Source organism: Sarcophilus harrisii, chromosome 1 (genome assembly GCF_902635505.1).
Source record: "Sarcophilus harrisii chromosome 1, mSarHar1.11, whole genome shotgun sequence".
Classification (NCBI taxonomy): Eukaryota; Metazoa; Chordata; class Mammalia; order Dasyuromorphia; family Dasyuridae; genus Sarcophilus; species Sarcophilus harrisii.
Genome location: NC_045426.1, coordinates 264,637,675 through 264,655,311, shown reverse-complemented (window position 1 = coordinate 264,655,311; position 17,637 = coordinate 264,637,675). Strand labels below are relative to the sequence as shown.

Here is a 17,637-nt window from a genome sequence, read left to right as displayed (position 1 = left end):
CTAAAAATGGAATTCTCCTTTATACCATGAATTGCTGTGAGTTCCTGTTCATCTCCTCATCCTCCTGAAAAGAAGTACTGACATCAGTTGTACACTACTGCCTTGAATATCTCTTCTCTTTGTTCAATTTGCTTTTCTGATTATAAGTTTTTTTTCCTTAACAAAGTTCTTTATGTCTCTCCACACTCTATAATCAATCCTCTTCATTCTATCATTTATTATATTTTTATGTTATATATTATATAATTCATCCTCTTCATTCTGCTTCTAAAACATGAAATATATCTAGGTTAACCCTTTAAAATATAACCAAATTTAAATTGTGATTCACCGTAAATCAGTATTTGGACATCTTATTTCTTCCAACAGAATCTATGTGTAATTTGGGAAGCTAGTCAATTCATTTATTCAGTAGTCAACAAATATATCTAAATCTTTAATATAGACAAAGACATCACCTTCTAATGACATAATTTTATGTCTTGACTTGTGTATTAACCTGTAACAATAACAATAATAGCTAGCTAGATGGCAAAGTGAATAGACAGAAAGATTTTCCAGGAGTCAGGAAGCCTTATCTGGCCTCAGACACTTACTAGCTGTTGTGATCCTGGAGATCCGTATGCCTGTTTTCTCACCTGTAAATTGAGCTGGATAAGGAAATAGCAAGCCACTCCAATACTTTTGCCAAGAAAAATCCCAAATGGGATCACAAAGAGTTGGAAACAAATATCTGAAAGCATTTACACAGTGCTTTAAGATTTACAAAGTCCTATATTACTTCATTTTATTCTTATAACAACTTGGGGAGGTGAAAGTTATTATAATTCTCTTTTTTTAATTTTAGATGAGAAAGTACAGCAGAATCACACAGGTAGTAAGTAGTCTGAGGATGAATTTGATCTCAGATCTTTCTTACTCCAATACCTATGGCCACCTATTTGCTGCTTCCAAGTTTCCTTGGGGTGAGAAAATGATTTTATTGAGCTCAGTTTGACATCATTGATACAATTCTAAACATGGAGTCAAGGAAGGGAGCTCTTGGTTGTGTTTCAATGTCCTTCAAATATTAAGATAATAATGATTCATCTCAATTTCCTCATCTACAAATGAGGATAATGATCAATGCCCCTCAGGATTGTTGTGAAAAAAGCCTTTTACCAAACCTAAAGTACTATATAAATATGAGCTGTTATTACTGCAATGTATTGTATCACGTGTTAAGGAGGACAAAGAACTTTTAGAGATCAGAGGAAAGAGAGAAGACTTTAATTTAACAAGTACTTATTAAACTCCTGCTAAATATATTATATTTATAAGTATAAATATAATTAAGTGCTTACGAGTCAAAATTGGTGGGTTTGGTTTTTTTGTTTTTTTGTTTTTTTTTTTTAAACACAATCCCTTCTTTCAAAGAGCTTGTAAACTAAGCATGGTGAAGATACACCATATAGAGAAGGAAATATGATGTGAAGTAGAATGTAATAGACATAACAAAGGAGAGAACCACATAAAATTCTCTAGGAAAACTGAAAAAGAGATGAAGTAAATCAGGGCAATTAAACAGGGCTGAGATGCTAACTCAGAGGTCCTCAAACTTTTTAAATAGGGGGCCAGTTCACTGTCCCTCAGACTGTCGGACTATAGTAAAAACAAAAACTTTGTTCTGTGGGCCTTTAAATAAAGAAACTTCATAGCCCTGGGTGAGGGGGATAATCGTCCTCAGCTGCCACATCTGGCTCTCGGGCGTAGTTTGAGGACCCCTGTGCTAACTGAACTATTTTGAGATCTTGAAGGATTTCAGTAAATGGAGATGAAAAAGAGTGTATTTAAGGCATGAGGGATACCTTTCATAGACACATGAAGGTGGGAGAAGGCAAAATGGAAAGAAACAACAGTTTGCCTAGTATTTGCTATACTAACTGTTTGCAATTTATTTGATCAGATTGCTCCAACTTTGCAACTTTGCTACTGGCCATTCTTCAGTATGGAAACAGAGATAGGAATAATCAATCAATAAACACCTATTAAGCAAGTAAAATATGTCAAGCATAATATTAAGTGTTAAAGATACAAAAAAGGCAAAAGACAGTTCCTGTCCTTACAATCAAATGTGGGAAGCCACATGCAAACAAATGTATACAAAATAAGCTATACACAAGATAAATAGGAATTAATTAATAGAAGGAAGTTGCTAGAAATAAAAGGAATATAAAAGGTAGGATCAGTTGTGACTTGAAGGCAGGGATTAGACTTGTGATTTCATTGTATGAGGAACTTCTAGATGAAGGAACTCTCTCCACCAAAGCAGAATGGGACTTTTCTGCAATTGATAAGTCTTAGAGAATTGCCAGGAAAATTGAGGATTAAGTGACTTGCCCATATAGACAATATGTGTCAGAAGCAAAATTTGTATCTAGGTCTTCCTGACATCTGTGATGAATTTTGTAAATGCAAAAAAAAACAAAAAAAACAAACAAACAAAAAAAAAGATATATATGACTCCTATAACAGAAACTACTTTTCCTTGGGTTCTGCTGAGGACCTCAAGTATGACACAATATGTCTGCAAAAGCCCTGAGGCTGAAAAAGTTATAGATCACTCTCTTCTTGCTATAAATAAAAGTGTTTATTACATAACTACCTTTCCTATGGTAATAAGTTGTGTGTGTTTTATTTCATAAAATGTGGTCTTGTATTTTCAAGTAAAAATAGTTCATTGAACAAAGTAAAAAAACAAACAAAAATAAACAAAAACATTAGGAAGGTAGGCTGCAGTTAGATGGTAGAGGTCTTTAAAAGTCAAGCCAAGGACTTAATATTTTATCCTGTCAGCCACTCAAGTAACTGAATAAGACAGTCAAATCTATACATTTGTGAGATTCTTTTGGCTGGTGTGTGAAAGATGAATTAGAGATGGTGACAGACTTGAGAGGGAGACCACCTAGGAAGCTATCAAAGCAATGATCCAAGTAAGACTTCTAGCTGGGGAGCATAAGGTCAAGAAAGAATTCACAAAAGAGGTACCATTTGAAGTAAGCCATGAAGGATGAAATTTCAATTTGAGGTAGAAGGCAGAGAATGAGGAGGACAATGGAGACTGAAAGAAGAGCTGGGGTAAAGGTATAGAGAAGCAATAAAACAAAGAACCTGGAGAGTATTAAATACCACACTAAGAAATTTGGATTTTAATCTTCCTAAGAAGAGTCAGACATAATTGAAAGCAAAATAAAAATAGTACATGGCTCTGACCACATGACCCTGCTCAAAATCCTTCAATGGTTCCCCAATACCTACTGAATAATCTGGTAGCCAATATGTAAAATAGATTGAGAAAAGGAAGAAGTAACAGAGATTCTTGGGAAAGAAGGTGGGCATATCAGTAGGCTAAGGGGACAGTCTAGTTGAAAAATAACAAAGGGCCTGAAGTGGGGGAAAGCATTAAGAATGAAAAGGGGGGGAGGAGGATAGATAGAAATGATAATAAGGAAGATAAATGATTGATAAAAGCACAAACTACATCCTGACACTTCTGGAAAGACTTTTACCTTCAGAAACTGTTTTGTTACATTTCCTCTGTGACCAACATTAAAGCCTCTTGTCAACAAGAAAAATGGAAAGAGGCAGCTGAGTAGTACATGCATAGAAAATCAACTTTGAAATTAGGAGAACCTGACTTAAAATCCAGTCTCAGGCAGTTGGCACTTAAATATCTGTGTGATTTTTAGCAAGTCACTTAACCCCAATTGCCTTGCCTCCCCCCAAAAAAGAAATGGAAAACTGAGGCAATTGTCTAGGTAATGGAAATATCTAGCTAATTCAGGGAAATGTAGGTTGTTTTATTTTGTTTTGCATTAAATTATACCCTAATTTTCTCTTTTATCCCACATTTACAGACAAGAAAATAACTGAAGCATAGTCAATTGCTATGTGCACCTTTTTTCTTCCATAAGATGGTGAGGGAGAAAAAAGAACAAATAAATTAGTGTCCTTTCTATTCAGGATCTTAAGGAAGGAAAAATCCAAACTCATTCTCACAGCAGATTCACCAGGAATGGAATGTATTTTACTTTCAGGCTATGGGAGCTGTAGTCTGCAGTAGCCTCAAGAAGAGTACATTATGTTCCACTTTTTAAAGGTAAACAGTAATATCCCTGCTGACTGTTCCATCAGCTTTATAGTTAGAGCTGCTCCAGTTGGTTTGGTTTTAGATTCAAGCAATCTGTTATCTTCTGTGACAAATGCTGGTTTCCCTCCTGCTAAGGTGATAGAGACACTGGAGTGTACTAGATAGGGTGCTGGGCATAAAATGGAGGAGACCTAAATACAAATTCTTTCTCTAACACTTAGCAGCTCACTATGATAGAGTACTGGGCCTGGAGTCAGAGGACCCAAAATTCAATAAAAGGGTATGAGCTCTGTATGGCTCTGAGCAAGTCATTTAACCCTTCCTCATCTGTAAAATGATCTGGAGAAGGAAATGACAACTACTTAAGTATTTTTGGCTAGGAAAATACCAAATGGGATCATGAAGAGTTGGACATGACTGAAAAGGTGGAATAATAAATCTAGTAAATCACTTGACCCCCTGGGATTTCAGGCAACAACCTGAGACACATGCAAGTCAATAATATGCCAAGGAACTCCTTAGTTCCAGTTGAAGGAGGCAGTTAGTTAAACATAGTCAATAGAAAGTTAGCCTTGGAAGATATAGGTTCAAGTATCCCTCTGAGACCTACTGGCTGGGTATGGTGAGAGTCCCCAAGCAAAAACTATTCAATGCAGAATAGTAGTCAATCTGCAGCAATAGAGCATTTTTTTAACCTCCAAGTTCCTATAGCAATCAAGTCACAGATTTGTGCCCTTTTACCTCTCAAAAAAGTTCTGATCTCTCTAGAACAAATAAAAATCACTAGAAGACAATTCACTGACCTACTGTTCTTTTGCTTTCTAACAGCACAAGACATCTCAATTTTTAAAAAAAAAAATTCTCTACTGACTTCTTCCCTGCTCCTACACACATTCACAAGACTCCCCAAGTCTGAAAAACTTCTAACTAAACATTACCTGTCATTTCTTTTCTTTTCTTTTTAAAGCAAGGCAATTAAAATGAACTCACTTGCCCAGGATCACACAGCCAATAAGTGTGAAGTGTCTGAGATCACATTTGAACTCAGGTCCTGCTGATTCCAGGACCAGCGCTGAATCCAATAGACCATCTAGCTGCTCCTTTCTTTACTGTCTTAACTAAACTCCTAGAAAATTTTGCCTACTCTTCTCCACATGCAAACCTCTCCCTCACTTTTTAACTATTTTTTGATATAGTTATCTTCTTATCTCATCACTCAGTTGCAGCTGTTCTCTCCAAAGCCATCAGAAATCTCCAGTGCCAAATCTAATGACTTTTTCTCAGTCCTTACTCAAACTGCTCAAACTCACTGCAGCTTCTGCCTACTAATTATCCTCTTCACTAGCATACTCTCTCACCTGTGGATTTTCCTAAAATTGTTCTCTTTTACTGGTTTGAAGGCACCTTTCTTAATCTCCTTTGTTCACTTTCACCACATCCCTAATTGTGGATGTCTCCATTTCCATTCTCTGTTCTCTAAACTCACTGGTTTTGTGACCTCCTCAGGTCCCAATGGGCTTAATTATTGTCTCTATTAAGATGACTCCCAGATCTATAGAACCAGCCCTAATCTCTCTGGATCTCCAGTCACAAATCTCCACCTGCCTATTGAATATTTCAAGTTAGAGGTCTCTAGGCACCTCCAATTTAATATGTCCAAAATTGAGATCCTCTCTCTCCATCAAAAAATGTTCCCTGCTTCTGAATTTTTCTTTTTCTGTTAAAATAACCACTAACCTTCTTGTCACCCAGTTGTACAACCCTGGCATTATCCTTCAGTCCTGAATCTCTTGAATCCCCACATATCCAATCAATCAACAAATAATGTCTGTCAAATCCATCTCGTCTCTGTCCAAAAGGTTGCCACCACAGATCAGCTCCTTATTTTTGCTTAAGCACAATGCCTGGCACATAGTAGGTCTTTAACAAAAGCTTACTTCCTTTCTTCCTTCCTATGGATATGTTGTCTTTCATGATAGAATGTAAGTTTCTTGAGGATAGACCTTATTTCATTTGTGTTTGTGCTTCCAGCACTTAGCATAGTGGTAACTGTGCTTTTTAATTGGCTCTCTTGGAATAGCTCATAGTTTCATAGCATTTTTAAAGTCTGAAGATATATTCTTCACAGCACTTCTATAAGGGAGGCAGCACGAGTTTTACTATGCCCATTTTACACTATGCCCATTTTATAGAGGTTTAGAGAAGCTGAATGACTGATCTACAGTCACAAAAAGAGAGCTATGGAGACTGAATGTGGATCAAAGCATAATATATTTTTTCTGTTATTGTTGTTTATTTGTTTGTTTTTCTTTTTGTGTTTTTTCCCCTTTTGATCTGATTTTTCTTGCATAGCATGATGAATATGGAAATATGTTTAGAAGAATTTCACATGTTTAACTATATTGAATTACTTGCTATCTAGCAGAGGGGGCAGGGAAGAAAGAGGGAGAATAATTTGGACCACAAGATTTTGCAAAGATGAATGTTGAAAACTCTCTTTGGATGTATTTGAAAAAATAAAATGCCACAAATAAATAAGAATCCTACAAATTAATACTTTTAAATGATAAATGTTTATATTATAAATAAATGTCTATTTTTTTTGTCTAAAAGACAAAATCATTAAATCATTTTAAACCTTGAGGGGAAAAAATGCTGGGTATGGAGCTTCATGATATATAAACGCTTCCAGAATATTTCATAATCAGTTGAAAGATATAATATGTCAAAGGTAGAAACATTTTCAAATCAATAAATCACTACATGCTGTGTCTAATAATAGCAAATAATATTTATATAGCACTTTGAAGGTTTACGAGGCACTTAACATTATCTCATGTGATCCTCTCAATGAAATTATGAGGTAGATGCTAGTATTATCACCATTTTGCAGAAAAAGGAAATCAAGGAAGAAAGTGTTAAATGACTTGTAGGGTCACACATCTCGATAGAGCACTGGGTCTGGAATCAGGATAACCTAACTTCAAATACAATATCAGATACTTACTAGCTGTGTGACCTTGGGCAAGTCACTTCACCCTGTTTTTCTCAGTTTCCTTATCTGTAAAATGAGCTGCAGAAGGAAATGGCAAACCATTGCAATATCTCTTCCAAGAAAATCCCAAGTGAGATTACAAAGAGTTGGACACAGCTCAATAGCAAAATACTTATATATTATTGTTGGCAACTTCTTGATTGAGTGACTAATATTTTAATATAAATCAACAAATATATAAATCCATAAAAATACCTAACTTTATGTTATGTGATCTACACTACTAGATGCCAGGTCATCAAGCACACTGAAGAATAGGTGTTTATCTTGTTATTGATAGAAAACCAAGTAGAGAAATTCTCTTTGCCAGTTATTTCCTGGAAAACTGGGATATAGGGGGAGGAGAAGAACATTGAAGCAAAGGATCTAGAGAAAAACATCTTCCTTGCCTTGTCATGCCTATCAATGACTTTAACTTGTACCCTGAAAGCAATTAAAGTTCAGAAGAGTCCTAAATAGAGGACTTGAGTTTAAAGTGCATTTCTACCACTTATTACCTATTGACCCTATCTAAATTGTTTGACATCTTTGCATTTCAGTTTCTCTTTCATGAATTGAAAAGGTTGGACTAGAATTGAGATATTAAACTCTGGCCAATAGGGTTACAAAATTCCCTGATGCAATTTGAACCAGATTAAAATATAATTGGGCAAAGTTGAACAACAACAAAAATTTAAAGCAATATAACAATTTGTGTTTTTTCTAAGCCAATATGCCACTGAGTTTAATATCACTACACTAGATGGCCTCTAAGGTCCTTGGCTTGTTCTGAAGCTTTGAATTGATGAATTTTTCCTGTTTCTAGGATCTTTACTTTTAGGACATCTCACTCTATCTTTTGCCTTCTTACACCAAGGCAAAGCTGGTGCCACAGAAAATTTTTATAAATAACAAAGGCCTGAAAACAATTAAAGAAAGAATTAGACCTCTAAGAGGGCACTAAACAAACTGATTTTTTTTTTAAACCCATAAAAATTGGTGGATGGGAGCAACCTTTTAAGGAGGAATGCTCTGTTCCATGAATAAAACAAATAGAAAGATTTCTTTATATTTAGAAAAATGGATTATAGCTCTTGGCAACACGCACTTCTCAGCAGGCATTTCTAATGTCTTTCTCAAAAACCAGAATTTAAACTTAAAACTAGTGGTTTTTTGGCATTAGTTCACCTGTGGTTCTGGTCAGCTTAGGAGTTTGCACAAGTGGGCTCCCTCCCTTTTAGTGACCCATTTTGAGGATACATTTACGAAAGAAATGTTCTCCTGCTAGGAAAGGTACTGTCCCCACCCCCAACATCCATGAAGGAAAATAGACCATTATTCTTCTTAAGACCCAAAGGTAACCAGTGAGGGGAAGGTAAGTCTTTTTTATTAGATGCAATTATGCAGATGCCAAGCTTCTTCCCTCCCACTACCCACAATAAAAATGAGAATCATCAATGTCATAAAATGCCATTCTAGGGAACCTCCCATATTGCATATGAAAGCCTCTACTGGAAATGCTGCTGGCTAGCTGTTCCCATCAATCTGGGTTACGTGTTTAGGGGTTATTTTATTTTACTGCAGACACTGAAAAGAAAAAGTAAATTTACAGAAAGAAATAAACAAAAGAAACTATGTAAGACCCAGGAGGTGAAATGTGGAGGTTAGATAATCCTGCTCAGGCAATTTCATGTCTATGAGCAGTAATAACAGTAATTATTATAATATATATCCTCATAACTCAAATAGACTACCCAGGATCCCATTTATTTCATCCCAAGTTCCATATTGAGTATCCAAAGAACCTTTTGATTCCTTCAATGTGGCATTTGCCCGCACTCTTACTTTATAACTTACTCATTTACACATACCTTCCTATTTATATATTGAAAATTAAGTTCATCCCACATCAGTAAGAAGCCTCTAAATATGGTTCCTTCAGAGGGCCACACCCAGAGCCCTACCCTACATTCAGTACATCACATAGCTAGCTGGAAAATGTGATTAGATTGATGGAAGCCAGAAAAGTTAATGCATTCATTCTGGAACTCCAAAATGGCTCAGGTTGCCAGACTTCCCATAGACATGGGATTGTCCCCTTTGGATGCATAATGGTCCTCTAGCCTGGAGATCAGAATACACTACTGGCATACAGGATAGGTTCCATTCCCTTCCTGTCTCCTCCCCTTCTGCTCCCATTGATGATGCTGGAAAGTTAATGATCAGTAAGTAATGCAAGGACGGAACTTCTTTGAAGTTAACCAAACTATTATGGGTAGACAGGTACAAAAGCAACTTAGTATAGGGATGGAGGGAGGATGATTGAATCTGCCAAGACAATATATTTGGAGAACTCCAGTTACTGGAAAGTGACCTAATTTTTTCCCTTCATGAAATTGCCTCCACATGTCCCCACTCTTGGAGACAAGCCAGCTGTAACACATTTATGCAAGAAAAGGGGAACCCAAGAATAGGTAGTTAGCTGAAAGAAGGGGCTGTGAAACCATTTTCATGACTTGGGCATCTTCCCCAACATCAGGGAGGATTAGAAGTGGTCAAACTAGCCCTAGGTGCCGATTTTTTTCAAAAAAGAAAAACAAAGACAAAACAAAGCAAAAACATTACTTGCAACTCTCCTACTTGAAAAAAACTTGGGAGATATCTCTGAATGGTCAAGCATATTCCCAAAATAGTGTGTTTCCCTGGACTAGAAACCATCTAGGTTAATTTCTATTCAGATGAGATTCAAAATAACCTTAATGCTGTAGGATGCAAATCAGCAAGCATTAATTGATTACCATGGGCATTATATGCCTACTAAAGGGTAACTATGTAGGACAGTGGATAGAATGCTTGATCTAGAGTCAGGATACTCATCTTCCTTACTTCAAGTCAACACATATTAGCTGCATGACCTTGGGCAAGTCATTTTACTCTATTTGACTCAGTTTCCTTATTTGTAAAATCAGCTAGAGGAAAGAAATGGCAAAACACTCTAGTACCTTTGCCAAGGAAACTCCAAATAGAGTTACAGAGTCAGACATGACTGGAAAATGACTGAACAACAACAATGAGGATAGAAATACAAAAATAAAACACAGCCCTGCCCACAGGGAGCTCACATTCCAAAGAATGTGTAGGCAGAGAAATCAACTTAAAAAATATATATAGAATAGTTTTAAAAGGAACACTAACTGGGAGGAAGCAAAAACGTTCTTGTGTGGGAGGTGAAATTAAAATAACCTTGTAGAAATCCTGCCTCCCAAGTCAGTAACCAAGTATTACGGCCAGTAACCATAATGATTCATTATTTTCTCTTTAACAAGATAGGAAATATAAGCGGGTACATTGGAGTTGAGAGATTAAGGGTGAAGAGATTTGTGGGGAGATCAACTGATTTAAAAAATTCCTGGATTGGGAACAAGGATGATCCTTTTCTAAGAACTTTTTAAATGTTTCATTCTTTTAGTGGAGAAAAATTTTAAGAGCCAAAGTGTTTAAGAATCCTCCAAAAAGTCCTATTTAGATGTTTCTTCAAAGGGTAAAGATAACTTAGGATCCTTAAAGCTTATCAGAGGAAACAAGCTCTGGCACTTACACCACACTTGAAAATCTTTCTAAAGTCTTTCTTCCAAAGAGGAGTCCAGCTAATTGCAGAAATACCTATCACCAAAAAGATGGATATTGCATAATAGAATTCTTAACAACTCATAGTCATTTAATGAGATGTTGTAGGATCTGAGAGTTGCACTGGTGGAGGGAATGCCCACTTGGATGAAGTACATATGTAGTTGTGGTTGTAATAATAGTAGTAGTAGTAGTAATTATAACTCTGTAGTACAAAAATAGGAAACTAATCATTTCATTTTTTTAATAGAAAAAATGTAGAGAGGAAGATATCTTTAGGGAAAGAATATAGGACCCATCAGATTTATTCTAGAATCTTTCTAAAGGGAAGAGTATGAACTCATTTATCAAGGAAGGGCTCCAATTATTGGTGTTGATAATATGAGCTTTTTGAGTATCTTACACATATAGCAGGGACTTAAATGGTTTATATGATAGGATCACTATTTATCTAAATCATATCCTCCCTCCCCCTTTTTGCCCACACATAGATTAGTCTTAATTTTTCTCTATAAAGTCACAGAGCTGTCCTTGGGACTTGACTGACCCAAGATTCAAGCTAAGTTCATTAATACAACTTCCCTGTAGCCTCAGGTCAAATAGACATGGCTTGCTCACTACTTAAGGTCATAAAAAGGTCTCCCCAAATGACATTTGTCCCAAAGCCAGGCCACATCAAATTCTATTGACTAGACATATTTCCATAGGGAGATGAGTTTTGGGATGAGAGAAACTTATCAACCCTCAGTTAAGTTCTGGTATATGCTTTTTGAATATCCTTATGGTTAATATACTATGGCTAAGTAAACCTCCTTTTGTTAATATGAATAATCTGCGAGTGACTCATGTCATTCCTCTGAGTCAAACTTTCTCCAAACAGATTGAATTGGATAGGATTGAGCTAGAATAAATAACAATAGATTTTGCAAAGCAACTCATTAAAAGTAGCATTATTCCCATTGTACAAATAAGACAATTGCAGTTCAGAGAGATCCAGGATCTCATCCATTAACCCACAGCTAAAAAAGGTCAGAGATAAAATTGGTAGGGAATCTTATCTTAGGAGGCATTAAGTTCAAACTGTCATGAATCATAATGTCCTCTGCAACATTCCTAGCAGTAGGTGGTTATCTAGCTTTTGCTTGAAGACCCCACCACCATCACCTCACCCTACCTCATGACAGGGAAATGGCATTGGGGTGGCACGGGGCATTGAACCTGGGGTCAAGAAGACTCAAGTTACTTACTAGCTGTACATCTCACCTGGTCTGCCTCAGGTCCTTGCTATAGTCTAGCCCACATTTCTCCATTTTGTGCATACAGATTGCAAGAGTTATCTCCAGCTTAACCTATTTATATCTTGTTTATATGCTATTGATCCCATTAGAATGCAAGATTCTTGGATATGTTAGCCTATATCAGATTGCTTGCTCTCATGGAGAGTAGAGGGGGAGGAGAGGAGAAAAATTTGGAAGACAAAATCTTACAGAAATGATTGTTGAAAATCATTCTATATGTATTTGGGGGGAAAATACTATTGAGAAAAATAAATAAATAAGCAAATAAGAATGTGATATCCTTGAGAGTCAGGACTTTTCCCCGCCCCCCCCCCCCCTTTTTTGCCTTTCTTTTTTTTTACCAAAGCTTAGTACAGCACTGGGCACATAGTAAGCACTTAAATATTTATTGACTGTGGGCTGACTACTTCTTATTTGACTGTGGTAGGCAACTTCCAGTGAAAAAATTTTTACCAATGCTGAGTAATATCTTCTCTGGATGATATAAGTATTAAAGAATTGCCTGGGGAATTAAGAGATTAAAAACGACTTGTTCAGAATCAGTGTACATATGAGGGAGGGAGGATTTCAATCCAGATCCTCCTGAACCTAAGGTCAACTTTTTAACCACATCATGCTGCCTCAGCTTCCCTTTCTAAATTCTCCCAAAGCATCCCTTTTAATGACTTGCTAAGAAATCAAAGAATTTGAATCCAAATTTCTCTACCCAGGTTCAGTGTTCTTTCTGCTATCCCCACTAGCAACTGAATCATGAGAAAGCAGAAGTTCATGACTTGGAAATCATTTCCTCCATGAAATCCTTTCTAATGGTGGCTGCCCTCCCTGATCACCTTCCTCTGAAATTCCTATATCATTTTGCAACTTACTCACAATTCATCATTCAACAAAATTCTGCCTTTAGTTCTTCCATCATTTCATACACATATTCTTTCCAAATAAATTTTAAGATTCTTAAGGGAAAAAATCTTTAAGGAAATGAACTTTAAAGAAGATGAACTATTTTTTTTACTTCTGTATCTTCTACAACATCAAGTCCCATAAGAAGGTCCCATTCTTAAACCTTGAGGGAGAAGATTGTTCCCATTCTCATGAATCAAATAACCAGCTTAATATTTGTACTTGTCCATGTCTGTACTTTCCACTGGTCATTCTATTTATCTTGTTTTTTCAAAAAAAAAAAAAAATGCCTTACCAGCAGGAGATGAATAAGTGGTCAAATGGTTTGAGCATAGGACAAGAAATCAGGATGCCTTCTAATCCTAGCTCTACCACAGACTTCCTTTGTGGTTATACTCAATGAGCAAGTTTTTTCATGCCTCAGTTTCTTGCTAAGACAGATCCAAAACCCAGTGCTGACATTTTTTCAGATTTTTAGTATAAAAAAACCTGCATCAGAAATCTCAAAGCTAATAAACTGATGCTTTCTTAAATGGAAATGCTCAATAAAAGGAGGGAAAGAGCTTTACCTTTTAATTTTCTGATGCAACAATCTTTTTGTGTAGTGGACTTAACAAGGACATTTTGCCAGCAAGATAGGAACAATGAGTCAGAAGGATTTCCTGTGTAAGTAGTACACTTCCAGAGACAGAGTATAAGTAAGGTTTTTTCAGTTCTCAGAAAGACTACAATTAGACGGTCAATTTGACATGAACAAACTTCTAAAAAAGTTGGGATTTTTTTTAATGTAATAACTTTCACTAAAATAGCTGCAAACTGCTGCCTGAGGTTCAGTAAGAAGAAAAAAGCCTTTAAATAGTCTAGAGACAACTTCACTAGGTGACATGCAGTCTTACAGTGCCATTCATAGAGAGGGAATGCAGCCCATCGAGTCTGACAACTGTATTCTAGCATTTGGGACTGCATAATGGTTCAGTACCTAGGCAAACCACAGAATCGGCCAGCTTTGTGGCACCAGCTGTGGCAAAACTGGAAAGAAGTGTATACTATAACAAAAAAGAAATTCTTTTGACAGTTTTCTGTGATTTGCCAGGAAAATCATAGGTGGATATTTATTGTGAAAATGACATATTAGGGGAATAACTGACCTCTCAGTATAGCTTGTTTGTTTGTTTTGTTCTCTATTTATTTCAAGAAGCATTTAATAAAAATTAGAATGTACAAAAGTCATCGTGCTTGATGTTTGGCATAAAAAAGCAAAAGTGAAATGTTCTTCCCTCAAGTATTCAACATACACACAAATAGTTATTATGCAAGAAAAAAATGGAGGAGAAAGAATTGTAAGAATAGTAGGGGATTAGGTGGGTCCAGAGTTGAACCTTCAAGGAGGGCAAGAATTCTGAGAGTAGAGACAAGATGGGAATACATCCCATGAGTAATTCCTTGTGCAAATTCATAGAAATGGAAAAAATAGGGTTCAACGAAGAAGTAGTAATGTAGTTTGGTTGGAACAAAAAGTCCATGCAAGGGAATGCTATGAAATAATAATAGGGTTAATATAATATATTATATTTAATATATATATTACATATATATTAATATTTAATATGATATATTAAATAATAATAGGGTTAGAAAGAGAGATGATTGGTACAAAACTATACAAATTGGTACTAATTGTAATGATGACTGATGTGTAGAGATACTTAAATGCCAGTCTAAGGAGTTTGTCTATATGCAATAAGGAACCACTAAAGGTTGTTGAGCAAGGGAGTGTCATGCTGAGAAAGGTGCATTACAAAGTTGATTTTGGCAGCTTGAAGAAGGATTGAAAGGGGAATAGACTGGAAGCTAGGACTCTACTTTGGAAACTACTATAGTAGTACAGGAAAGAGGTGCTGAGGGTTGGGCCCAGATCAGCACTTGCATGAGTGGAGAGGTGGAGACAGTATGAAACGTTGTAGAGGACAATCAATCATTTGCAGTTGATTCTGTGAGATAAAGAACCAAGAATGAGTTTCAGATCATGAAACTCTGTAATTGGGAAGGTAATGAGTGGTGCTCTCAACAGAAATAGAGAAAGAGAGAGCTTGTGAGTTCCATTTTATGCATGCTGAGTCAAAGAGGTGTGCAAAGAAAAAGAAAAAAAAAAACTTCCAGGACAAAAGCCTTGAGAAAAATCCATTTTAAGGGAATAGGAGATGGATGGTGATTTGATAAAGAAGACTGAGAAAGAGAGGTCAGATAGATAGGAGAACCAGTAGAGAAAAGCATCATGGAAGGTAAGAAAGGAGAGAATATTCCAAAACAAGAAGGGTCAACAGTATTAGAAACTACAGATCAAGGAAAATGAAATCTCAGAAAAGATTTCTGGATTTAACGATTAAGAGAATGTTGATAACCTTGAAAAGAGTAGCTTTGGATGAATGGTGGGGTCAAAAGGCAGATTGCAAATGATTGAGAAATAAGTGGGTGATAAGAAAGTGGAAGCTATCAGTGTTGACAATCTTTCCAGGAGTCTGGCAGAGAAAGGGAGAAGAGATATAGGACAATAGTTTGAGGGGATGGCAGGGTCATAGTAAAGTTTTTAAGGAAGGGTTAAATCTGAGTATATTTGTAGGCACTGTAGAAAGAGCCAATAGATAAAGAGAGGAGAAAATGATTGAAAAGAATGATTGATGAGGCAAGGCTTAAAGAAGATGGAATTATCAGTGCAGAGAGAAAAGATATCCATGGAAAGAAAGGACATCTCTTCCTCAAAGATAGGCCTAAGGAAGGAGAGGTTGGATAGAAAAGGAGTGAGGATTTTAAGATACGAAATAAGGGACAAAAAAGTTTATGCTAGATCGCTTCTATTTTATTAATAAACTAGGAGTCTGAGAAAGGATGTGATTGGGAAAAAACACTGAAAATTTGAGGGAAGAAAGAAAGGTTTGGAACCATCATGGAGAGGATTTCTCAGAGGCAATTAGTGGCAATTTGATTTATATTAAGATTTCTATTCTTAAGATCTTGCCACATAGGAAGGAGGGAAAGCAAACAATAGGTCTTTCTGATTAGGGATTACATATTTATTTGAGATTTTATTACAATGGTCATAAGACCTAGATCAAAAGCTAGGAGAGACATTAGGGGCCATCTAGTCCAATTTTTTTTTTTCATTTTTAAATTTGAAGAAACCAAGGCCCAGGGAGATTAATCAAGACTTCTGAAAATAGGAACGATAAAAGAAAACAGTAATATTAATCTAAATGATTTAAGCTCTATAGAAACTGTAGTGCGTATCTATAAAAATTTTACCCATAAAATTATGATAACTATACCACACAAGCAGAGTTTTCTAAGAGCTAAGCTGGTGCCAGCAATGAGATTTGATAAGTGAAGTTAGAGTCATTGAAAAGCATAAACAAAAAAAGTTAATATTTTTCTGAGATTAATATAAAATACTTACATCAACTTCTCCTTGATCAATGACATAGAAATTATCACCTTCATCTCCTAGAGAAGGAAAAAAAAATATTTTAAAGATAATATATAGAGTACTGAGAAAGTTAAAAATATGTAAATTATATACACCTTGTCAAAGAGCATTTTCTTTTTCTTTCTCTCTCACTTTTCCTTTCTTTCCTCTTTCCTTCTCTTCTTTATTCCCTCATTCCTTCTTTCCTTTTTCCCTCTCTTTCTCCTTTTTCTTCCCTTCCTCTTTCCTTTTTTGTTTTTCTCTCTTCACTGAGTCTCCATAAAATTCAGGGGCTATTCACATGCCAACCCTACTACTGATCAGCACAGCATTTCCCAGCTCTGTTTGTGAATTATGGTGGTTTGTCTCTCACATAATAAACTTTATCACATTGGCACTATTGGCTTAGCTCACTAAAGCCCAGAACTTTTAATTTCAACTAAAACTCAAGAATCAGCATCTACTAGTACCTTTAAGTAAAAGCATGAATCATTGTGCCCAGATAAATTGCATGATTAAAATTGCTTCTCATATCATTTAAAAGTAATATTCTGAATCTTATCAATATGGAATTCCTAGTGGATAGGGAAAATTACTAACAGCATTATAACAGTTTGCTAAGAGTACTCTTCTTAGATTACATTGGATAAATTCTATAATACACAAATGATTTTCTTCTAATATTTCTATTCAAATGGAATTAGGTAGTAAAATTCCTATAGATATTGTCTCTTATTCAGGTAAAGTACAGGAGGAAAGTTACCTTGCAGTATGACTGTTTCTCCAGCGATATGAGTGACAGGAAACATGGCATCAAATATGTCACTAAAAAAAATATATATATATATATATTTGAGTTGCAGTTACATGCATACTTTAGAAATTATACGTCTTTACATTTTAAAGTAAAAGGTCAATACACTGTTTTATTGGCCATTATTCATTAATGAATTGGCAGTGAATAGCCAATTTAATTGGCTATTAATTGGTTTTTAATTAAAACAAAACAAAACAAAATTTATTCAGCTTAAACCCAACACTGGTAGGAGCAAACTTGAATATGCCTAATAACGATATATTAAATTCAGAACTCTTGAAGCTGAGATTAAATGTTGAAATATATGAAATGCTTAACATGCTGATTCAACCCACTGACAATTTACTATAGTTAATATGAACAAGGCACATGAAA

General features: G+C 35.7%; 1 protein-coding gene across 2 annotated transcripts in view; it reads right to left on the bottom strand.

The window, feature by feature from the left end:
• Positions 1 to 17,637, bottom strand: part of PRKAR1B (protein kinase cAMP-dependent type I regulatory subunit beta) — a 245,085-nt gene that overhangs the window by 86,683 nt on the left and 140,765 nt on the right. For both annotated transcript variants that reach the window (XM_003761498.4, XM_012542802.3), the window contains 2 exons: positions 17,209 to 17,270; positions 16,437 to 16,483 (listed from right to left, as the gene is read on the bottom strand). In XM_003761498.4, the coding sequence (XP_003761546.1) occupies positions 16,437 to 16,483; positions 17,209 to 17,270 (109 nt within the window). The remainder of the gene's footprint in view (positions 1 to 16,436; positions 16,484 to 17,208; positions 17,271 to 17,637) is intronic.